This window comes from Vipera berus (assembly GCF_964194415.1).
Source record: "Vipera berus genome assembly, chromosome: 1".
NCBI classification, from domain to species: domain Eukaryota; kingdom Metazoa; phylum Chordata; class Lepidosauria; order Squamata; family Viperidae; genus Vipera; species Vipera berus.
In genome coordinates, this window is record NC_138202.1 from 69750350 (window position 1) to 69769983 (window position 19634).

General features: G+C 40.1%; 1 protein-coding gene across 1 annotated transcript in view; it reads right to left on the reverse strand.

Moving 5' to 3' along the window:
* The window catches only part of TTBK2 (tau tubulin kinase 2), a gene marked incomplete at its 3' end in the record, with an annotated part of 72228 nt that extends 54882 nt beyond the window's left edge, over positions 1-17346 (reverse strand). Inside the window, exons 1-2 of the mRNA XM_081314989.1 lie at positions 16622-17346; positions 1424-1582 (exon numbers count right to left, since the gene is read on the reverse strand). Of these exons, the coding sequence (XP_081171115.1) occupies positions 1424-1492 (69 nt within the window). The 5' untranslated portion in view covers positions 1493-1582; positions 16622-17346. The remainder of the gene's footprint in view (positions 1-1423; positions 1583-16621) is intronic.
* Positions 17347-19634: the final 2288 nt, after the last annotated feature.

Sequence of the window (19634 nt, forward strand, 5' to 3'; positions counted from 1 at the left end):
CTTCATTCAGTCTCAGACTCTTTACTGATGATGACTTGACATTCTTCCACTTATTAATTTTGCACTAAGAATAAGTAATTTTCATTTGATGAATATGTGTAGGATCCAGGAGTTCTGACAAAAGAGTTCTGCATTTTATTGAATATATTTTAGCTGTGTCATTGCTAATTACTAAAATATTCTTCTGGCAGATATTTCTCATTCCTCTCTCTGCCTCCTGATTGTAGTGCAGAAAAATCTTGTTTGAGCTGTTCTGGATATGCCACCCTATTCTCATGTCTTATTATACCACAAAATGCTAAAATAAAGGAGGGAAATAAAAAGCAACACATGAAGTGTTGTGTGGAAATGGTAGAGTTAAAAATAGAAAAATAAGGAGAAGAGTAGTGAAAAACGTTGGTATAAACTGGATTTACCTATATACTATATCTTCTTTTTACCTAATGCCTTTATTTGGTTTATAATTTCTTACTCCTTTTCTAAGCTTTGTATAACACTACTTACTCTAAAGGAGAATAGCCTATTGTGTAGATACATTTGAAATCATTTTCTATCACACATAAAAAAATCTCTTACTCAAACAGGACCACAAGCACCCATCATTTTCTCTCAAAAATACATACTGCACCTTTCCCTCTAAATATTCCTATCTCACTCAGACACACCCAGACCCATTCAGTAAAATACATGCTCCTCCTTCTTCCCTTAATTTCTCTGCACTCATTTATCCCCTGCTGGATTTTTCAGCTTCCTCCTATGAATGAGTGTATATGCTGGTGACAGAGACAGAGAGAAAGAGGAAGGGAGGGAGGGAGGGAGGGAGAGAGAGAGAAATTATGTATGTACATTAACTAAAAAAATCCCCAAGAAACCTCTGCAAACATCAAGGAGATTGTGTTCAGACAGTTAATCTAAACATAAAAGGGGAAAAGAGGTTAACTTGGACTAGCAAAGAATGCTTGGAAAATTGCACCAAACTACTGTAGCCTAATAAAGGTACAGCTATCGTTATGCAGAGCATTTTTAAAATACCACATAAGGATAATAGAAAAGGAGGAATAGTGAAGTTTTCAACTACACTACAACCCAGGAAAAGAGCAGGGGCAGAACGCTGACTGATAATGCTGCTAACCAGCTGTAACATATAGGAATCTGTTCCTGAAAAGCATTGATAAAATTATCATCTTTTCATTATTGCTTTGCAGCCATCATATTAGGTAAGCCATAACCTGATTATTTATTTATCATGCTGCTCAGGACCGTATTTAAGAAGGATGTGATGCACAATCTTCTCCTGTCTCGCAGTTTATAGCTATGACTGCTCTCTTAAATTATATACATAGCATTTTGATTTCTTCTGATTCGATTGAATGTTATATAATCAGACATCTGAAAAAAATCAATAAAACTATTTCATACTTACCACTTTCCATCTTTCTTTTACCAATATCCCCACAGTAAGAATATCTGGCTGTTCCCCTCCTCCACTCATTGCAATCTCTGGGGTGGCACAGCTGCTACGCAAAGCCTATGTCAGTAGAGACCATCAAGTTCCCAGAAGTGGCTTCCATTTAAGCAGAGTCTATAGAAACAGAACAGCTGTATATGAAACCAGGCTAATAAAATTATGGCCAAAAAAAAGAAACCTTCTTAATCTTATTTTAACTAAGTTATTTTCCAATTTCACAATGTTGAACTGAAAGATGGACAGCAAATTTCAATAGTAATTAAGTTGCAGAAACAAAATACCTTAGTATATTTGATTATGAATGTGAGGGCAACTAACAGCTTTTTGTCCTTTGTGTGTTCTAAAGGATATTTAAAATAAAAGGGTTCTGCAAAAGAATAAAAACTCACACATTTTGTAGAAAGCTTTAAGAAAAGTCATAAAAAATGATCACCAGGATGTTTCTGAATGCACTTGTTTTAACATGCATCAACTCAACAATTCTTGAACTACGTCTAGTATTTCAGTACTAGCTCCATGTTACAAGCAGGAACCTTGAGAACAATGACTTTGCTTTACATTAGAAATATAACACTTTTTGTTCATTACTATAACACATTATATAAGTACCTTGTTTCCTTTTTGCAAAAAAACCCTACACCAACAGTCACAGAGTAGGGCAACAAAGCAAATACAAAGGAAAATATTGCTACTCAAATTTACAAAATGGTAAGCCAAATGAGGTATGAGACAAGGGTGCACTCTAGTTCCCCTCCTTTTTATTCTATTCATAAGGAAATTGAACAATCAATCTCTCCATCTACCAAAACAGGCACATTGGCCTAAGCAAGCACTTTATACACTTCCTGAGTACTATGAAAAGCAGCTAGAAATTAACTGCTCAAAAACCAAGGTCATGTTATTTGCCAAGAGACCTAAGACACGTATCTGATGTCTAAACAGAACAATCAAGACCTTCAAATACCTAGGCGTCATTTTTTCATGCCATCAGCAACTACAAATCCTATACCAATTATGTCATCTTAAACACAGAGAAAATAGCTTCAGCTTTACAATCCTTCTACTTCCCTGAAGGAGTTCAGCACACATTCATAGCGCTCAAAGCCTTCTCGGCCAAAGATCTAAGCTCAGTTCCTCTTGGGAGACCAGTTGGGCCATTACATTACTCTCCTCAAAAGAGCTACTCTAGGTTCCTGAGGTCTTCTAAGTCGTCCACTGCATTTCATTGTAGCCTACTCAAAATAGAAACTCCCACCTGAATTCACATTCTTTCATATTGTCTTAAGCTTCTTTTTTTTCCAGCCAGCTTGGTCCCTTTAATTATGACTGATAGCTTCCAATTTCCCTGGCAGGAAATACATGAAAAATTAAAATCCTATGGCTTCTCATGTGCATCTATCATCCTGTAGGGCTACAAACATGCACTACCCAATCTTGATCAAAGTGCCATTGACTTAGAGCTACAATCATATTGGTCACTTCTGAGTAAGCATATAAACTTAATAAATAAATACCAGAGCATCCCTTTTAAGCTGAGATTGTGCCCATGGAGTGAACATTCAACTGAAATACTGGATCATGTTATATTGTACTGCTCTCTCTATGCTGATGCTCACCAAGAATTATTATTTTCACTCATCATCAAACACCCTGGTCACACTAAGTCCTTCTACCTTAAATTGTAGAATCAGCTCAATCTGATTCTATTTTGATGATTGCAGCCAAATACTGTTTCATAGTTTGTATAATATTTAGAAGGCCAGATCCTGAAATTGAAACTCAAATCCTTCGGTCACCTAATGAGAAGGAAGGACTCACTGGAGAAGAGCCTAATGCTGGGAAAGATTTGAGGGCAATAGAAGAAGGGGACAGAGAATGAGGTGGTTGGATGGAGTCACAGAAGCAGTGGGTGTGAGCTTAAATGGACTCCAGAAGATGGTAGAGGACAGGAAGGCCTGGAGGAACGTTGTCCATGGGGTCGCAATGGGTCAGACACAACTTCGCAACTAACATAATATACCATAATTTTTCTTCAAACACCTCCTAGGTATTTTCCATTTGAAAACATTTCAAATGCAGCCATCCATTTAGTTACTACTTTATAATAATGTATTATGTGCTTACCATCAATTGATTCTTATTTCTATCTTGTTTTCGTTATTACTGCCAGAGACTTTTTAACAATATAGTCACTATAATTGGCCTCTAATTTTTAGTTTTAAAACCATAATCACTCATGTATTATTTTTCCTTATACACAACATCACTGTATTTTCTGTAGATAGAATATTAATTACATCTTTCCCGTGGATTTTAGCATTATAATGGTTCTACATTTCAGGTCAGTAAATTATTTTATTATTCTAAACAATCAATTAATTGCCTTATATAAATTGTATAATGCCTCACTATATTAATGTTTATACCCATAACTCTTAAACTCACAATTTTACTTCTTTCCTCAAGGATTTGTTTTGCTGCTCGACGACCAAAATAAAAATGACTAATGATTATAAGATGATCAGCACTTTTGTAAGCCTATACAATTACAATGCATCGTACTTGAATCCTAAAGGTGCTCTTACAGAAGATCAGACATGAAATGTAGACACACCCACAATGTTGCTAGTTCAAAAGGTTAAGTTTATATGTTTCGATGAATGTTGCATTACTGTCCTATGGGAAGCATGCCAGAGACTGCAGTTAGCAAATGAAGTCAGAAAAAGTGGGCAGGGTTAGGACAAAGCTTACATTTAATTAAATTCAATTACAGAGAATGTGATTATTGGTCAACACTTTCTCTTTCATTCTTATGAAAAAAAAAGAATTCATTATCATTTTTAGAAGGGCTATAGAGGCTGTATTCAAGCATATTGAGGCAACACATAGTCCTGGGAATCTGACTGTGCATCCAATCTAAAGTTCACTCTCATATATGATATATTCCCTTATAAAAATAATTATAATTATGAACACAATGTGCAAATATCTAAAAAGAAATATGCTAGCATTTTATTTCATAAGGAATCTCCCAAACATTTTACAGCCTCCCAAATGTTTATTTTTTTCTATAAGCATATAGTCGTGTAAAGTACATTTCACTATAGGATCTCTGTTTAGTATGGATATAAACAAAATACTAAATTGTAAGGATGCCAGATGTGGGCTGAAAAAAATCCAGATAAATGCTAGATAACAGCCAAGAGCTACCTATATCTTTTTGTTGCCATTTAACAACACGCTCTTGTAACTGAGATTGACTAACTCAGACATGTCAAACACAAGGCCCGGGGGCCAGATCCGGCCCGCGAAGTGGTTTCATGCGGCCCACAAAGCCATCCTGGAAACAGTGAGGGAATGGCCCCCACTGCCTTGGCCCTGGCCCAGAGACCCTCCTTCTGCCAGAGACCCTCAGATCTGTCCCACTCCTGCCCAGGCCCCCATAGGCACCCTTGATGCGAATGATGTAGAGCTGGCCATGCCCACCCAGTAGGCCATATGCACTCTAGCCACGCCCACCCAGTAGGCCACGCCCACCCAGGTCATACCCACCCGGCCCCCTGAGGGCAACTGCAATGCTGATGCGGCCCTCAATGAAATTGAGTCTGACACCCCTGGACTAACCCTACTGAATTGTACAAAACCTGTTAATGAAATTTTAGCTAGAAATGTTTCTGTTGCAGTTGTTCAAAGAGTTAAGGTACACAAATACTCAGGGTTCCCCCAAAATTAAAAAAAAACGTACTAAGGCACTGACAAAAATTGAAACAGCACAACATACATATCATAATGTGCAGCTACAGAGAGAACAAAGCAGTAATGAAGCATGACTAAGATTCCAAGGTATGAACTAGTGAGTCTCTTATTAAAGCTTAACTTCATAATTCATTTGATGAAATCAGACACTGATTCAGTCCAGACATCATGCCAGTTATTTGTTATCATGAAAAAAAGAATGCTAACTCTACCCATCTTACTGATCTTTTCCCGCAGAAGTGAATTTCTACGGGAAAAATAAACCTATTACCAATACATGCAAAACCTGGAAATATGTTAAGTACAAAACTAATTAAGAATTAGTTAATCCCTGTCCAACAGAGTTTGAGAACAGTTCAGGTCATAACTTTGCTTCTGTATATCTACACAGATACTGCAGCTAAATAAGAGTTTATATATTAACAGTGTACATGTTATTTATATTTTTATTACCGTAAGATGTAGACATTAGTCTCATAATAGTTTAATGTGAAACACACAATATTAAATCAACAATTAAAAATTAAATAATTAGGTAGATAGTATATATTCAATCTCTTTTAATGCAAATAGATCCTGTATTTAGCAATTAGTACATTTCAGAGAATTGTTACAACTGTACATAACATTAAAATTATGGGGGAAATGCAAATCTAGCCATGATTAGACATACTTAATTACATAAGGATTATTGTACCAATGTTTGCATAACCTGCTGAGATAAACCCTTAGGTCAGGGGTAGGCAACCTTGGCTCTTTTATGACTCGTGGACTTCAACTCCCAGAATTCCTGAGCCAGATGGCTCAGGAATTCTGGGAGTTGAAGTCCACGAGTCATAAAAGAGCCAAGGTTGCCTACCTCTGCCTTAGGTACAAAGAACATGTATATGCTATTTTTATTTCCTGCGGAGCCAAATTTTATGCAAGGATTCACTCACTATGCAGAACATACCCTCTTAATGCAGAACATTACCTTGGTTTTGCTTGCTGGTTACAATGTCTGCATTAAAGGGAATCAAGATGGCATCTATTCACTTGATATAAATCTTGTGTAAAACACTGTATGAAAACAACAGTCTCATGTTTTTGTTTCCTTAAATTCCTTAAATTATTGTACCAATGTTTGCATAACCTGCTGAGATAAACCCTTAGGTCAGGGGTAGGCAACCTTGGCTCTTTTATGACTCGTGGACTTCAACTCCCAGAATTCCTGAGCCAGATGGCTCAGGAATTCTGGGAGTTGAAGTCCACGAGTCATAAAAGAGCCAAGGTTGCCTACCTCTGCCTTAGGTACAAAGAACATGTATATGCTATTTTTATTTCCTGAGGAGCCAAATTTTATGCAAGGATTCACTCACTATGCAGAACATACCCTCTTAATGCAGAACATTACCTTGGTTTTGCTTGCTGGTTACAATGTCTGCATTAAAGGGAATCAAGATGGCATCTATTCACTTGATATAAATCTTGTGTAAAACACTGTATGAAAACAACAGTCTCATGTTTTTGTTTCCTTAAATTTCTCTCAAATGTCTATGTTTAGAAATTGTTTCAAAATACTGAAATATTTTGACTGGAAATGATTTTAGGTAATATTACTCTTCTTTTATTGATTCTATTTTTATTTGAGCCCAAATCAATTATGAGCCCAAATCAATTATGACAGCCATTTGCCTGAAATGGTATAGGGTTTCCTGCCTGAGCAGGGGGTTGGACTAGATGACCTCCAAGGTCCCTTCCAACTTTATATATTATTATTATTATTATATTTATACCTATGAAGTCTTTATTCCTTTCACATAAGCACATTCCTTCATGAATAACAAAGGAGAAGACTTTATACATTCTATAGACATTTCAAATACAGTTGATAGGAACACAGAAAAGGGTTCTTCATGGTATATTCACAAAGAATCTTTGTAAGACTCCCCCCCCCACCTTAACAGTTTTCTATGAAAAGATGAAATAAGCAAATTACAATAGCAGATAACAACATCTGGTCCTCCCTAAAATTCCATGAATGAAGGAGAGTAGTGGCAGAAATAATTCTCTTTTGAGAACCACCCATAGCTTTGAATAGAGTTCAAAGGAAGCTTTGCCCATTGAAAGCCCCTGCCTCTTCTCTGGTGAGATTTTATCATCTGAAGATCTTTTTGTTGCTACAGACTTTTCATCTTACACTGTCCGAGTTATCTATTTCTGGCTTTCATGCTATCTTGAATATTTTTTGTTCCTAATTAAAGGAATATTATAGTTCAGTTCTTTGGGAAAACGCAAAATTAAAAGCAATTGCTTCTGGAAATAGAGCAAACAAGTGTTTTAAATAAACAAAGATACTAATTTACAATCTAAACTAATCATAGATTACAATACCAGCCATCATGCCTACTTCCTTTTCAAATGAAGGAGTGCAACAATACAGCATATATTTTAAAAGTACAGATAGTCCTTAAATATATTACTCTAGCAACTAGCAGTATTTTAACACCTATTGAAACAACTTCAGATTTTGACACAGTCTCTCAGTGATTCACATTCATAAATACAACCAAATTTGGGAAGAAAAAATACCATATTGACCCAAATTCATTTTTTCTATAATTGTGCCAGCCTCAAAAAGCTTTCTTTAGCCTTAATATCAATTCATATCAATAGTGATCCTACAGTCTTTTCTACAACTAAAAGAACCATATTATATTTAAATGTGGTCTATAAAGTATTGTAAAGTGTCTTTGAGTTGGGTTCAGCTCATAGTCTAGAGTCTAGACTACTATAATCCATACATAGTTTCCTGATAACAATACTAAATTGTTATGCATGACTGCATAATTATCCTAACACTCCCCTTGCAAATGAATGCAATTGCTAATAATTATTCAAACATGAACAAGTTCATGGCATTTCCAGGTGAAGATAATGAGGAACGCTGCCATTTTCATGGGCAATTACCAAATAATCCAAATTATTCATTTCTAGCACTATCTTATTAATGTAGATACACACAAACACACACGCACACACCTCAGTATGTGTGTATACACTTACATAGCACTGTGAAGCAATAGATAAGATAGATAACCTTTATTATAATTACAATTATAATTATAAAAATGATAATTGTCATTTTTACTGTGAGCACACTTGCCCACATTAAAAATGAAATTTTGCCTGCTCTCAAAAGAAACTATATATCTACCCACATACATAAGACACACACATGCTACATACATACACACACATCGACGCCCATACATACACACACACACACACACACTAATCACTATCCATTTTGAACACAAAGCGGAAAGAGGAACTTGAGAGTTCATAGATGCTATATGGAATAAAACTATGACTACATACACCCACCCACACACACACCTGATATACCCACTTTATATATATAAAATCATCTTCTTCAAATAACCTATAATCCTTGCATCCAATCTTCAGAATAAAAATTACTATCTTCATAATAGGTCAACTTGGCTGATGCTACTGTATAAGAAACCAAAGAATGTTACTATTTTGACTCAAGAGTGGTAGCAAGTCTATAGTCATCAACAAACAGATGCAATTAAAATCATGAAATATGTAATGATTGGAAGTTGGTTACAAAGAAAGTCATCCAGACATTATTGTGTTCTATAGTTATTTTGCAGTTACTAACTGGCGAAACACTCAGTTGTTGTATGATGCGTTTCTTAACTTTCCCCTGAAAGTTAATATTAAGAATTGAACTTTGTAATACAACTTTCTTGTGCTCCACAAAGCTACAGCAAGTTCTAGAACTTGTTATATTTAATGGGTCCCAAGCAAGTAAAGAATATTAAAGCACTGTGAGATTTCTAGAAGACTAAGAAACTATCATTACATCTACTGCAATGATTGTATACAATCGTGTTCTATGTCAGGAACATACTGTAGATGTCAGGCTTCTCTTGACAAATTAGCCTGCAAGTAGGAAGAAACAGGTGTTAAGAATTCAGAAGCTTTGATAAGTAAGCTTATTGTAAAAAAGCTAATGAACTAGTTAAAAAGAAATTCAGTAATAGCAATGTAACAAATATAAGTCATATTTATCATGGAATCAAGGTTTACCTTCTTGCACCTGTTTTCCTGCCTAACAGTGTAAGAGTTTTGTAGCTATTCTTTTTTTGGCAGGAGAGACAATTTCTACTTATGTCTTGTTTTAGCAATGGACTAACCTGGTTTCAATCTGATCACATGAGAAATAGCTTTCACAATAGGTTTCTAGCCCAAGTATACTTTTTGCTAACATGTATTAAAACATGTCCTTTGAATTTCTCTTTTCCATTTGTGTTACAGACGCCAAACTTTATAATTATTTTGCTATTATTGCTATTCCTCATCTAGTTTACAGATTGGATGAGGAATAATACACTGAAATTGAATTCTAAAGGTCTGGTGATGCAGCAGATCTCAATAACTAGAATAGATATTTTCTATCCTAGGGTATTTTTTCTCCAAAGAATCAAGCCTGCAATTTGGAAGCGATTTGGAACTTTCACTGTCCCCGAGCACCAGGTCAATACAATTGCTAGGAGTCCTTACTTCTATCTGTGCATGATTTATCATTCTATTGAACAGACATTTCAGCAGTTTCAAAATCTAGCACCTATCAGCAGTGATAGGCTGAATGCATATAGCATTTGTCTTGATAAAGCTGTATTGGGTCCTGATTATTTTTCATGCAAAATTCAAGATTCTTATTATTATATATAAATCTCTATATGGCTTGAGACCCTCTTACTCCAAGTTTTGTTTGTGGGAGATGGCCTTGTAAAAGGATCTTTTCTATAGAAGCTATTTAAAATTAACCAGAGCAGGGCCATCTTGGTGCCATCCAATATTCTTGAATCCCGTCCCCAGTCAATTGTGTTAACTTTTTTATAGTATTTTCAGAAAAAACTTAAGCATATCTTCGTTAATTATCTCCTTGCTAGGAATCCTGGCTGTTGTGCTACCTAATTTTAACTACTATCTTCTTATATTTATCCATTTTTAAAATTTAATTACATTGTATTGCATAGATCAGACATGTCAAACTCATCTGGCCCGCAAAGGGCACAGATCAGCCCGCAAGGCCACCCCAGAGACAGCAAGGGACCAGCCCCCACCACCCTAGTCCACCTGGTCACACACACCACGGGGGCGCGCACAGGAGGCAGCTAGCATGCAGGGGCCACAGATGTCTGGCAGCAGCCACAGCCCATCAGCCAGTGTACTCTGGAGCTACATAGCCCGCGTAGCGTGGGTAGATCTGAGTTCCACGACCGCCGGGCCAGCCCTCCAAATGGCAGGTTGAGGCAGAGGGGCTCAGGGTGAGGCATGTGATCGGCCTGTCTCTCCAGACAGTGGGGCCATAGCAAGGCAGCCCAACCGGGCACAATCATTGCCACAGCCTCTGCTCGCTCAGCCCCCACTGTCCAATCTTATCCTCCAGCTCTGGTGCACAAGCGGGATGAGCCTCCCACCCGCCACCATATCACCGGTGGCTCTGGTTAACGGGAAGGGTAAGGAGCGCACATTACAAAGAAGCAGCCAGGACTCCCCTCCCTGCCCAAGCCCAGCCCCAGAGCCGTTCCACACACACTGCACTGTGCACCTCGGAGCCCTGCAGTCAGGCCACCCCCCACCCTACCACCTGCCTCACCTTGCTTTGCTTTACCCTGCAGCAGCAGCAGCCCCATCCAGGAGCCCAGCCACACCTCTGGGCCCCCCAGCCCAGGAAGCCCAACCCGGGGAAGGAAAGGGGGCACAGCAGCAATGATCTTGAGGAGGCAAGTATGACCAGGCCATGGGGTCCCGGTGCCCCAGGAGCTCAAGGGCTGGGCAGACACCCACTGCCCAGGGCTCCGGGCAGCCTGAACTACCATCCAGGCATTCTCAGCATGGTCCAAGAGGGACAGTGAGGCTCCTCCAGTGGATCAGGCCCCAGTGCCCGCCCTGGTCCTGCTCTCCTCTGCCAGAGACCCCTGGATCCCACCCAGCCCGCACTGGCGGCCCTGACACAAGCAACGTCAAGCTGCCCACTCCGCCCATGCCACATCCAGCCAGCCATGCCCACCCAGGCCAAGGGCAATCACAAAGCTGATGTGGCCCTCAATGCGAGTTTGACACCCCTAGCATAAATGGTATAATTATATAATTTCAATTGCCTGGTTTACTGAGGAGCTTTGGGAGATGCAATAGCAAAAGAGAAGCTTAAATCTGGTAGAGGAAGATCAGAAGTGAATTTACCAAACATGCATTTGAGATAATTTTGAACCTAAACCATGGAAATAAAGATGGCAAAGCATTTGCACTTCTCCCTTGTGAAGAGTGAGAAAAAGCAATGAGGTTCTGTGAGTTATTTGAGCAACATTTTGAAAAAAAAATTAAAACATTCACAGCAACCTCAAGTCTAAACACGGCATTGAAGAAATCTGGATAGGAAGTGAAAAACAGGGCAGTATGCCTGTCATATGTGAATTGGACCCACAATTCACCTAGTTCCCATATAAAACCATTAAATACGTGACTGGGTGAATCAGCAAGATTGTCAACACTTCACTGGGAAAGGAGATGGTGGCTGTCACCTTGAAAGAAGTAGCTCCTCCTGGAGAGATATTCTGTAGATCCAGCCACAGTGGACAACTACTGTCAAATATCTAACTGTTCCTAAATGGAGAAGATAATTGGTAAGGTTCCAACAGCATATATAGGGAAAATGGAATTACCTGGACTCTTTTCAGTCAAGTTTTAGACCAGGACATGGAACCCTGCACTGGGTTGTTGAAGCAGTAGAAATCTTGACCTAATTATTGTTGACTGTCAGTGCCTGGATGGAAAGAAACAAGTTGCTACTGCTAGTATGCCAGTTTCAGCCTTTCTGGAGAAATAAGCCTGACAACAGTGACTCACACTCTTGTCACCTTCTGTAAATGTCACTTTAATTGACTCTACATGAAGACTGTCAGGAGCCACAGTTGGTTCAACAAGTAGCAGCCTGCCTGTCATTAGATAATAGCCATTACTTTTACTTGCACATTACACTGATGCTGAGGGTTCTACAGTGGCTACCCATAGGCTTTGGAGTACAATTCAAAGTTATGATTTTAACATTAAAAGCTTGGCATCTCAGGTAATCTAATTAAACTTATTAGTCTTGGCTATCTTTCCTGCCTGGAGATCCTGAAAGCTGTCTCCCTTAACTTTGAGAGGTTCAGAAAAGGGGGCAAGTGTCAATGGTTCTTTGTGACAGCATCTATTCTTTGGAAAGGTCTCCCTCTAGACACAGGGGTAGCCGGCTAAGGAATTCTGGAAGTTGAAGTCCATGAGTCATAAAAGGGCCAAGGTTGCCTACCCCTGCTCTAGAGATTCATATGGTGTTGTCCCTCCTGATATTTAAAAAAGCAATGAAAATGGAGCTCTTCCACAGCGTTTTAATGTTTATTGCTGGATGCCAAGTTATTATAATCCTGATGATTTTAGATTGCATTGTGATATTTGTTTTGGATACTATTTTATTTTGACTGTTATTATGTTCTATTGCAAACTACTACAGGCTGGCCTCATGGTTCAGAGCACATGTTACAGTATATAAATGAAATACACAAATGTTTCCTTGAAAGATACTGTTTACATTTTCCAGTATGGAAACAACTCATATAATTGATTAATCAAAACTGTGTTCTTTCTCTCTTTATTCTGTTTCATGTATTCTCATATTTCCCCTTTAAAAATTACATTCTCTTCCCTCAACTTCATCATATACCAAATTCTTTCTTGGGATCAGTTATTAAATCCTACAAACCATTTTTTATTTTCACTGCCTTATAACAGGCCACAATACCTGTAATTTTTTTACATCATTCCTAGTATAATTTTTTTATTAGAGTATCTAGTAAGGCTTTGCAAATCCTTTGGAAGAGGTGTTTCAGAAAAATATGGATGCATGTATAAAGCACTCTTTTCACATTTTTTTTATGCAACCACATCTTTTTTCTGATTTGATGGCTATTTTGGTCACTACTCCTGGCTGTCTCCACAACCATTGGAGGGTAGGACTGAAGAAAAGAGGGCTATATAAACACCCATATACAAAAAGACAGAAGTACTTCCAAAGCAGTCTCCAAATACAGAAAAATTAAAAATTTAAAATAAGTGCTTTGTAATTCACTTCCACACATCTCAAAAAGATTTATATAGCCCTAATGCAGTAAGCATCCTTGCTTTCTGATCTCCAGAAAAAGAATGAGTAAAATCAATATCTCTCTCTCTCTCTCTCTCTCTCTCTCTCTCTCACACACACACACACACACACACATGACAAATTTGTTTAAGAGCGTCTTCCATTCTTTGTATAAGCTCACATCCCAAAAAGGTCAAAACAACTACTGTATCCAAAGCACATGATTTGAATCAAAGCTCAAACACTTAAAAGTCATGATTACTACTATGATTACTGGGAATACTACAGAAAATCTGTAAAGCAGCAATTTATAAATGTTATTCCCACAAGCATAAATTTATTGGAAAGATTCCTGATTTCAGAACATAGTTTATGGACCATTTCAAGTTTTGGTATATTTTAGCTATGAAAATACATTCTACTATGGGACAAAATAAACACTTCTAATACAACTTACTTCCTTGTGAAGGTTGGACAACTTACACATTGATATATTTACTGGGGGGGAATAAAAACTCAAATCAATGAGACTTACTTTTGAATAAGAACCTTTAAGCATAATAATATCAAGATCAAAATTAAGATCAATGCTGGAAATGTGTGAAAAACATGTATCTAACATTCCATTTTCCATTTTAATGGAATGCACTTTATCAATAAAACATACTTTTACTATCCACTCCATTATCTTATATTTTCTTGGAGGAGAAGGGGGCTCTCCAGAGCCGATATGATAGAATGGAGGAAGCCAAAAGGGGTAGGAAAGAAGCACTGATGCAGTATTGGCTCTTATTATTTTGATACAGATCATGATTATTCAATATTAATATGAGAAATGAGAGCCCGTTTGGTGTAGTGGTTAAAGTGTCAGGCTAGAAAATGAGAGATTGAGTTCTAGTCTCATCTTAGGCACAAAGCTATGTGGGTGACGTTGGGCTAGTCACTTCCTTTTAGCCCAAGGAAGGGGGCAATGGCAAACCGCTTCAGAACAATGTTGCCAAGAAACTGCAAGGACTTGTCCAGGCAATCTCCAAGAATAAGATATGATTGAATGGAAGAAAAATAAATAAATAAAACCATTTGCAATTGCAAATATCTTTTTGCCAATTGGTTTCCAAGCTTTTATTTAAACTCCATAATATAAGCGAAGTTAATGCAATGTAGAATAAGCAATGGCAAAAATGGAGGTTGAGTTAAAAGAGGGATAAGCTTAGGATCTCTACCTAGCCCACAAGCAGACTAAGTACAACCCTCCCTGAATTCCGTGGACCCTTATCTAACTACAAGTAGGTATTAACTGTTAGTTGAGAAGATCCCTGTGCACAGGCTGTTTAGCAATAAATCAATTTAACTGCACCTTCACATGTGGCCCACTTTACTGATTATCTTCAACTTTTGAAAAAGTTTGCTAATCAACTTTCAAATGTATTAGAATGAACTTATGTGCATATTATAAAAACCTTAATTCATTTAAGAAGGCATTTCTCAGATAACCTTGAATATTATATGCAGCAAATGGTACAGCAAAGATGACTAACAAGGAAGTACTGGAGCACATAACACCACACATATCACTAGAAGGAAAAATCACAGTGTGTCTCACTTACTTTGGCCATGTCATATGGGAGAATTCACTGGAGAAAGTAATTATGTTTTGAAGAGTTAGTGGTAAAAGGAAACCAGGCCTTTAAAGAATACAATGGCTGGACACTGGAAAAAGGATAGAAAAACTCAAATAGTGCAAAATTAGAAAATGTGGAGAGGCCTGGCCCATAGAAGGCAAGAGTTGGACTCAACTGGATATCATTATCATTATCATCATCATCATCATCATCATCATCAACATGTGATTCATATTGCTAAACCTACCTTTTAATTGATTGGATATAAAAACCTAATATTAAGAACCATAACCATATTGAACAGAAAGAGAAAATCCTGTAATTTCTGAAACAGAAGTTGTCCTGCCCCAACTACAGATAAGTTGATCATTTTAAGGTCTTTGGCATAAGATTGTACCCTGTCACTTTGAAAATAAAGTATATACTAGATAACTATAACTGTATTTATATCAACATGCAACTAGCTGCTTGTTGCAGCAGCAGTGTTTAGTGTCACGTCTCCATCTGCCTCCAGATTATTTCTATGAATAAAGAGAAATAACTGCATCAACATTACCTGATTTTAAAGTCAAGCTGCCTACCATCCGCCCCCTCCATCAATAAAAGAGAGGTAGAAACCATCAAGCCTTAAGATAAAAAAACGTGATCTTTCACATAAACGCAGCGCAGAGCCCACAATATTGTTGTTGTGTTGTTGTTGTTTTTTTACAAAAACGCTGCTCACTAAGTCTTTTTAGCATCGCCGACAATCTCATTGGTTCGAGGCAACAAACTTCGGCGATCCATCTTGCTATTATTATCCGCTCGCGGCGCGCACACGCAGAGGAAGGAAATACAGGAGTCGGACCAGCCGAGAAAACTAGATTTTTTTTAAAAAAAAGATGGCCCAAGCTCGGCCAGATCCTCTGCCACGCAAGGGTCAAGTTTTGGAGGGTTGTTTTGTTTTGTTTTTGTTTTTTCATTGCAGCATTTCCGCCCCTTTCTGTCCCCGCATGCAAAAAAAAAACAACCCTGAACAACATCTCGAAGGCTATTGGATATCGCTGCCCTAAAAAGGTTGCCCTTCTCTCTTGTCTCCGAACAACCTTCGGCTGCCAGGAGACGCCGCCGCCAATCCCACCCACCCCATCCCCTCCATCTTCAAAGGAGCATCCCCACGATGCTTCAACCCCGCCACTAAAACGGCAAGGCGAAGAAGGGCCGTCCGCCGCCAGTTCTTTTCCTCCCACCCCACCCCCCCCAAAGCATCCTCAGTCCGGGCCAGCTGCCCTTGCGCACCCCGGGGCCGCGACAGAAGCGGGCCTCTCTCGCCACTTAGGCCGCCGGTGCCGCGGAATGTCAACAAGGTTCCCTCTGCCCACAAAAGGCCATCTCTGTCTCTCTCTCTCTCTCTCTCTCGGCGACCCCCGCCCTGAGCCGCTGGGCCCGGGGAGAGCTCTCACCTGGAACGCGAGCGGCGCCCCTTGCCTCAGCCTCAGCCTGCGAGAGAGAAACTCTCTTTCTGGGGAGCCTCCGGGCGAAAGAAAGGAGGAGGAGGAGGAGGAGGAGGAGGAGGAGGGAGAAGAAGGAGAATGTTATTACCGAAGCCCCCTCCGGCTCAGCCCAGCAGAGCTCAGCAGCAGACTCCGGCCCATGGCTTGCAAGCAGGCGGCGGTGGTGGCGCCTCAGTCGTCGTCGCCGTCTCTATGGTAACTGCGGGACCGGACCGGACTAGGGTAGGCTTAGAAGGAGCCTGAGCTGACGGGCGGGGTAACTAACGGGGAGGGGAGGGCGGGGGGAGGAGGAGGAGGCAGGCAATCAGCGGCACTAACGGCCGTTCTCTCTCTCTCTCTCTCTCTCTCTTTCTCTTTCTCCTCCCCCCCCCTCTTGCAGGGTTAACCGTTTCACTGCCGCCGCCGCCGCCCCCACCCCTTGTCGGCTCAGTTGCCTGCAGTCCCCGCGGGACGCGACTACTCTCTCTCTCTCTCTCTCTCTCTACCGTCGCAACCAGCCCCCTCCTTTCCCCTTGCCCTCCATCCTAGCGCTAGGCAGCCAGCGAGAGAATCCGCCCACCTTATCGATACTGAGAAACATTATTGGAGCGTTTGCGAAGAGCCGGTAGCAGATTGGACAGGGGTTCTTTCAATCAGTCTGGTGGGCGGCCGTATCTTAGAAACGCCGCTGTCCTCATCTTCGCTTATGAGGCGAATTTTGCGAATGGGTTTTGAAAAGTATTCTGGGTATTGTAGTTTAGTGTGTGTTATCGCAAAGGCATTCCCAAAGGATGGAATGCGGAGTTAAGATATATCTGCTCGTGGGGTGCAGCAGATCAGAGGCAACGGTGACTTCCAATTAGGGACACAATCCTAAACTGGAGAAACACACCGACGGCAGCATTTTATCTTGCTGTTGCAGAATTATTGAGTACTTTCTTCCTAATGCACTCTGGTGTCAAAAGAAAACTGCTTTAAACTGAGTCTTTAGTGAACCGCTCTGGGCATCTCCCTTGCAGTGTAGGATCCCCTGTAAATTTAAAATCTATGGAAAAGATGGGCGGGCGGTAATCTGATTTAAAGCAGATTGAAGTGGTAATTTAAGAAATACAGAGCGGATGGTAAGATTTACTACGCATCATCACTTATTTTTCTGGAAGATAAACTATGCACAGTGCACAAACTATGTCCCAAAAATATTAAATCTCAATTGCAAAAATTATAAAATTACAACGTGAAAGGGACTATTTAGGGTTAGACCCCTGAATCCAAACTCGCTCCATGCAGGAATCTAAACTAAGGCATCCTCGAAAGACAACTGTCCAGCCTCAGCTTGAACTGATTAAATTAAGGGGAACCTACAAACTTCTCAGATTAATGGATTCAAATGTTGAACTATATTAACTATTACAAAGGAGGGATTTTTTTAAAAAATGACAGTCAGATTCTGTCTTCCTTTAACTAGCCGGTTGAGCTCCGGATGGCATCGGACCTCCGATCCTTCCGTCGCGGGTTGAAGACCCACTTGTTTGAGTTAGCTGGTCTGGCCTGAAGGGGAATATGGGTTTTTAATTGGTTTTATTATTTTACTATTGCTGTATTTTAATTGGGCATGGTTTAATTCTCTTTTAATTTTTGTACAGTTATTTATATATGCCCTGTGAACCGCCCTGAGTCCCTAGGGAGAAGGGCGGTATAGAAATCCAATAAATGAAATGAAATGAAATGAACTTAAATCCACGAAATCTATTATTCTATGTCTTTCTCCAAGGGAAGACGCCAAAAAGATGTATGCCTTTTTTTCTGAGATGTCACTTCCAGTATTTGAAAAGAACTATGCTAGTGCATTCAACTCTACCTGTTATGTACTGAGCTTGTGGTACCACACCACGTAAGCCAACGGCTCCCTTGAAACCTAGACAGACCGCCTTGCAAGTGTTCTATCTTGGCGGGAAGCATGGTTCCATTCTATTGGCTGCTGCTAGAGGGTGGGACTGTATATATATCTAGTGTCTGGGCACGGCCTGGGTTAAGTTCTGTCATAACTAATAAAGGATGTGTTGCATTATGAACAACTGTCTGTATTCATTCCTGCTCACCCGAGCCCACGACATAACAGTGGCGACGGAGGTGGGATCCTGCTTCACTGCCTGAAAGACCTTAAGTCAGCGAGGGGTCGGCAAGACACGCTGGTGGGAAGAGGCATTTCCCTCCCCTCTCCAGGCCGGCTAGTAACGCTACACTAGCGGCCGTGTGCTCAGAGAAAGCATTCCTGAGCCACTCAAAGCAGGATCCATGAGCATCGGAATCAAGAAAGATGCCGAAGGTCGGAAAACTCAGAGAGTTAGACATCAAGCATCCAGAAGACTGGCCGTCTTACCTCTCGCAGGTAGAAAACTATCTACGAGCTAACCAGATTGCAGAGTTAGGCCTAAATGCTGCCACGTTGCTGTGCGTATGTGGACCAGCAACATTTGACTTAGCTGAAAATCTCTTTGCGCCAACGCCCATCGAAGCTGTATCATTTGCAGATCTCAAAAGGAAGCTGACCGGACATTTTCAGCCGAAAATGTTGGAGATGGCATGGCGTTTTAAGTTTGATCAGAGAGTACAGTTACCCGGAGAGACAGCGTCAGAATTTATTGCAGGCCTAAGGCAGGCCGCACACCTCTGCAAGTTTTCAAACTTAGAGGAACACGTGAGAGACCGGCTTGTCTGCAGTCTCAGAGACAGAACTTTACAACAAAGATTGTTCACAAGACTCAACCTAACTTTTTTAGAAGCTCAGGACGAGATCATGGCCGACGAAGCCGCTGGAGGAGCTGTGCAGACCGTACAGCCAACAAAAAAAATGAGGGTTGAAGATTCAATTCATTCTGAGGTCGCCAAACATGCCAAGGAATCATCAGGAGATGACGAACCAGAAGTCAACAAGCTCCAACAACAACCGAGCGCGCAAAACCGTAGAAGCCAGCAAAAAGAGAACGATTACAAGGCAGTTCTCTTACCTAGATGTAAGGGGTGCGGAGGCAGCCATCTTCGCACTAGTTGCAGATTCCGCTCGGCCACGTGTAGAGCATGCAGAAGGACCGGCCATATTGCCGTGGTCTGCAGAGCCTGCC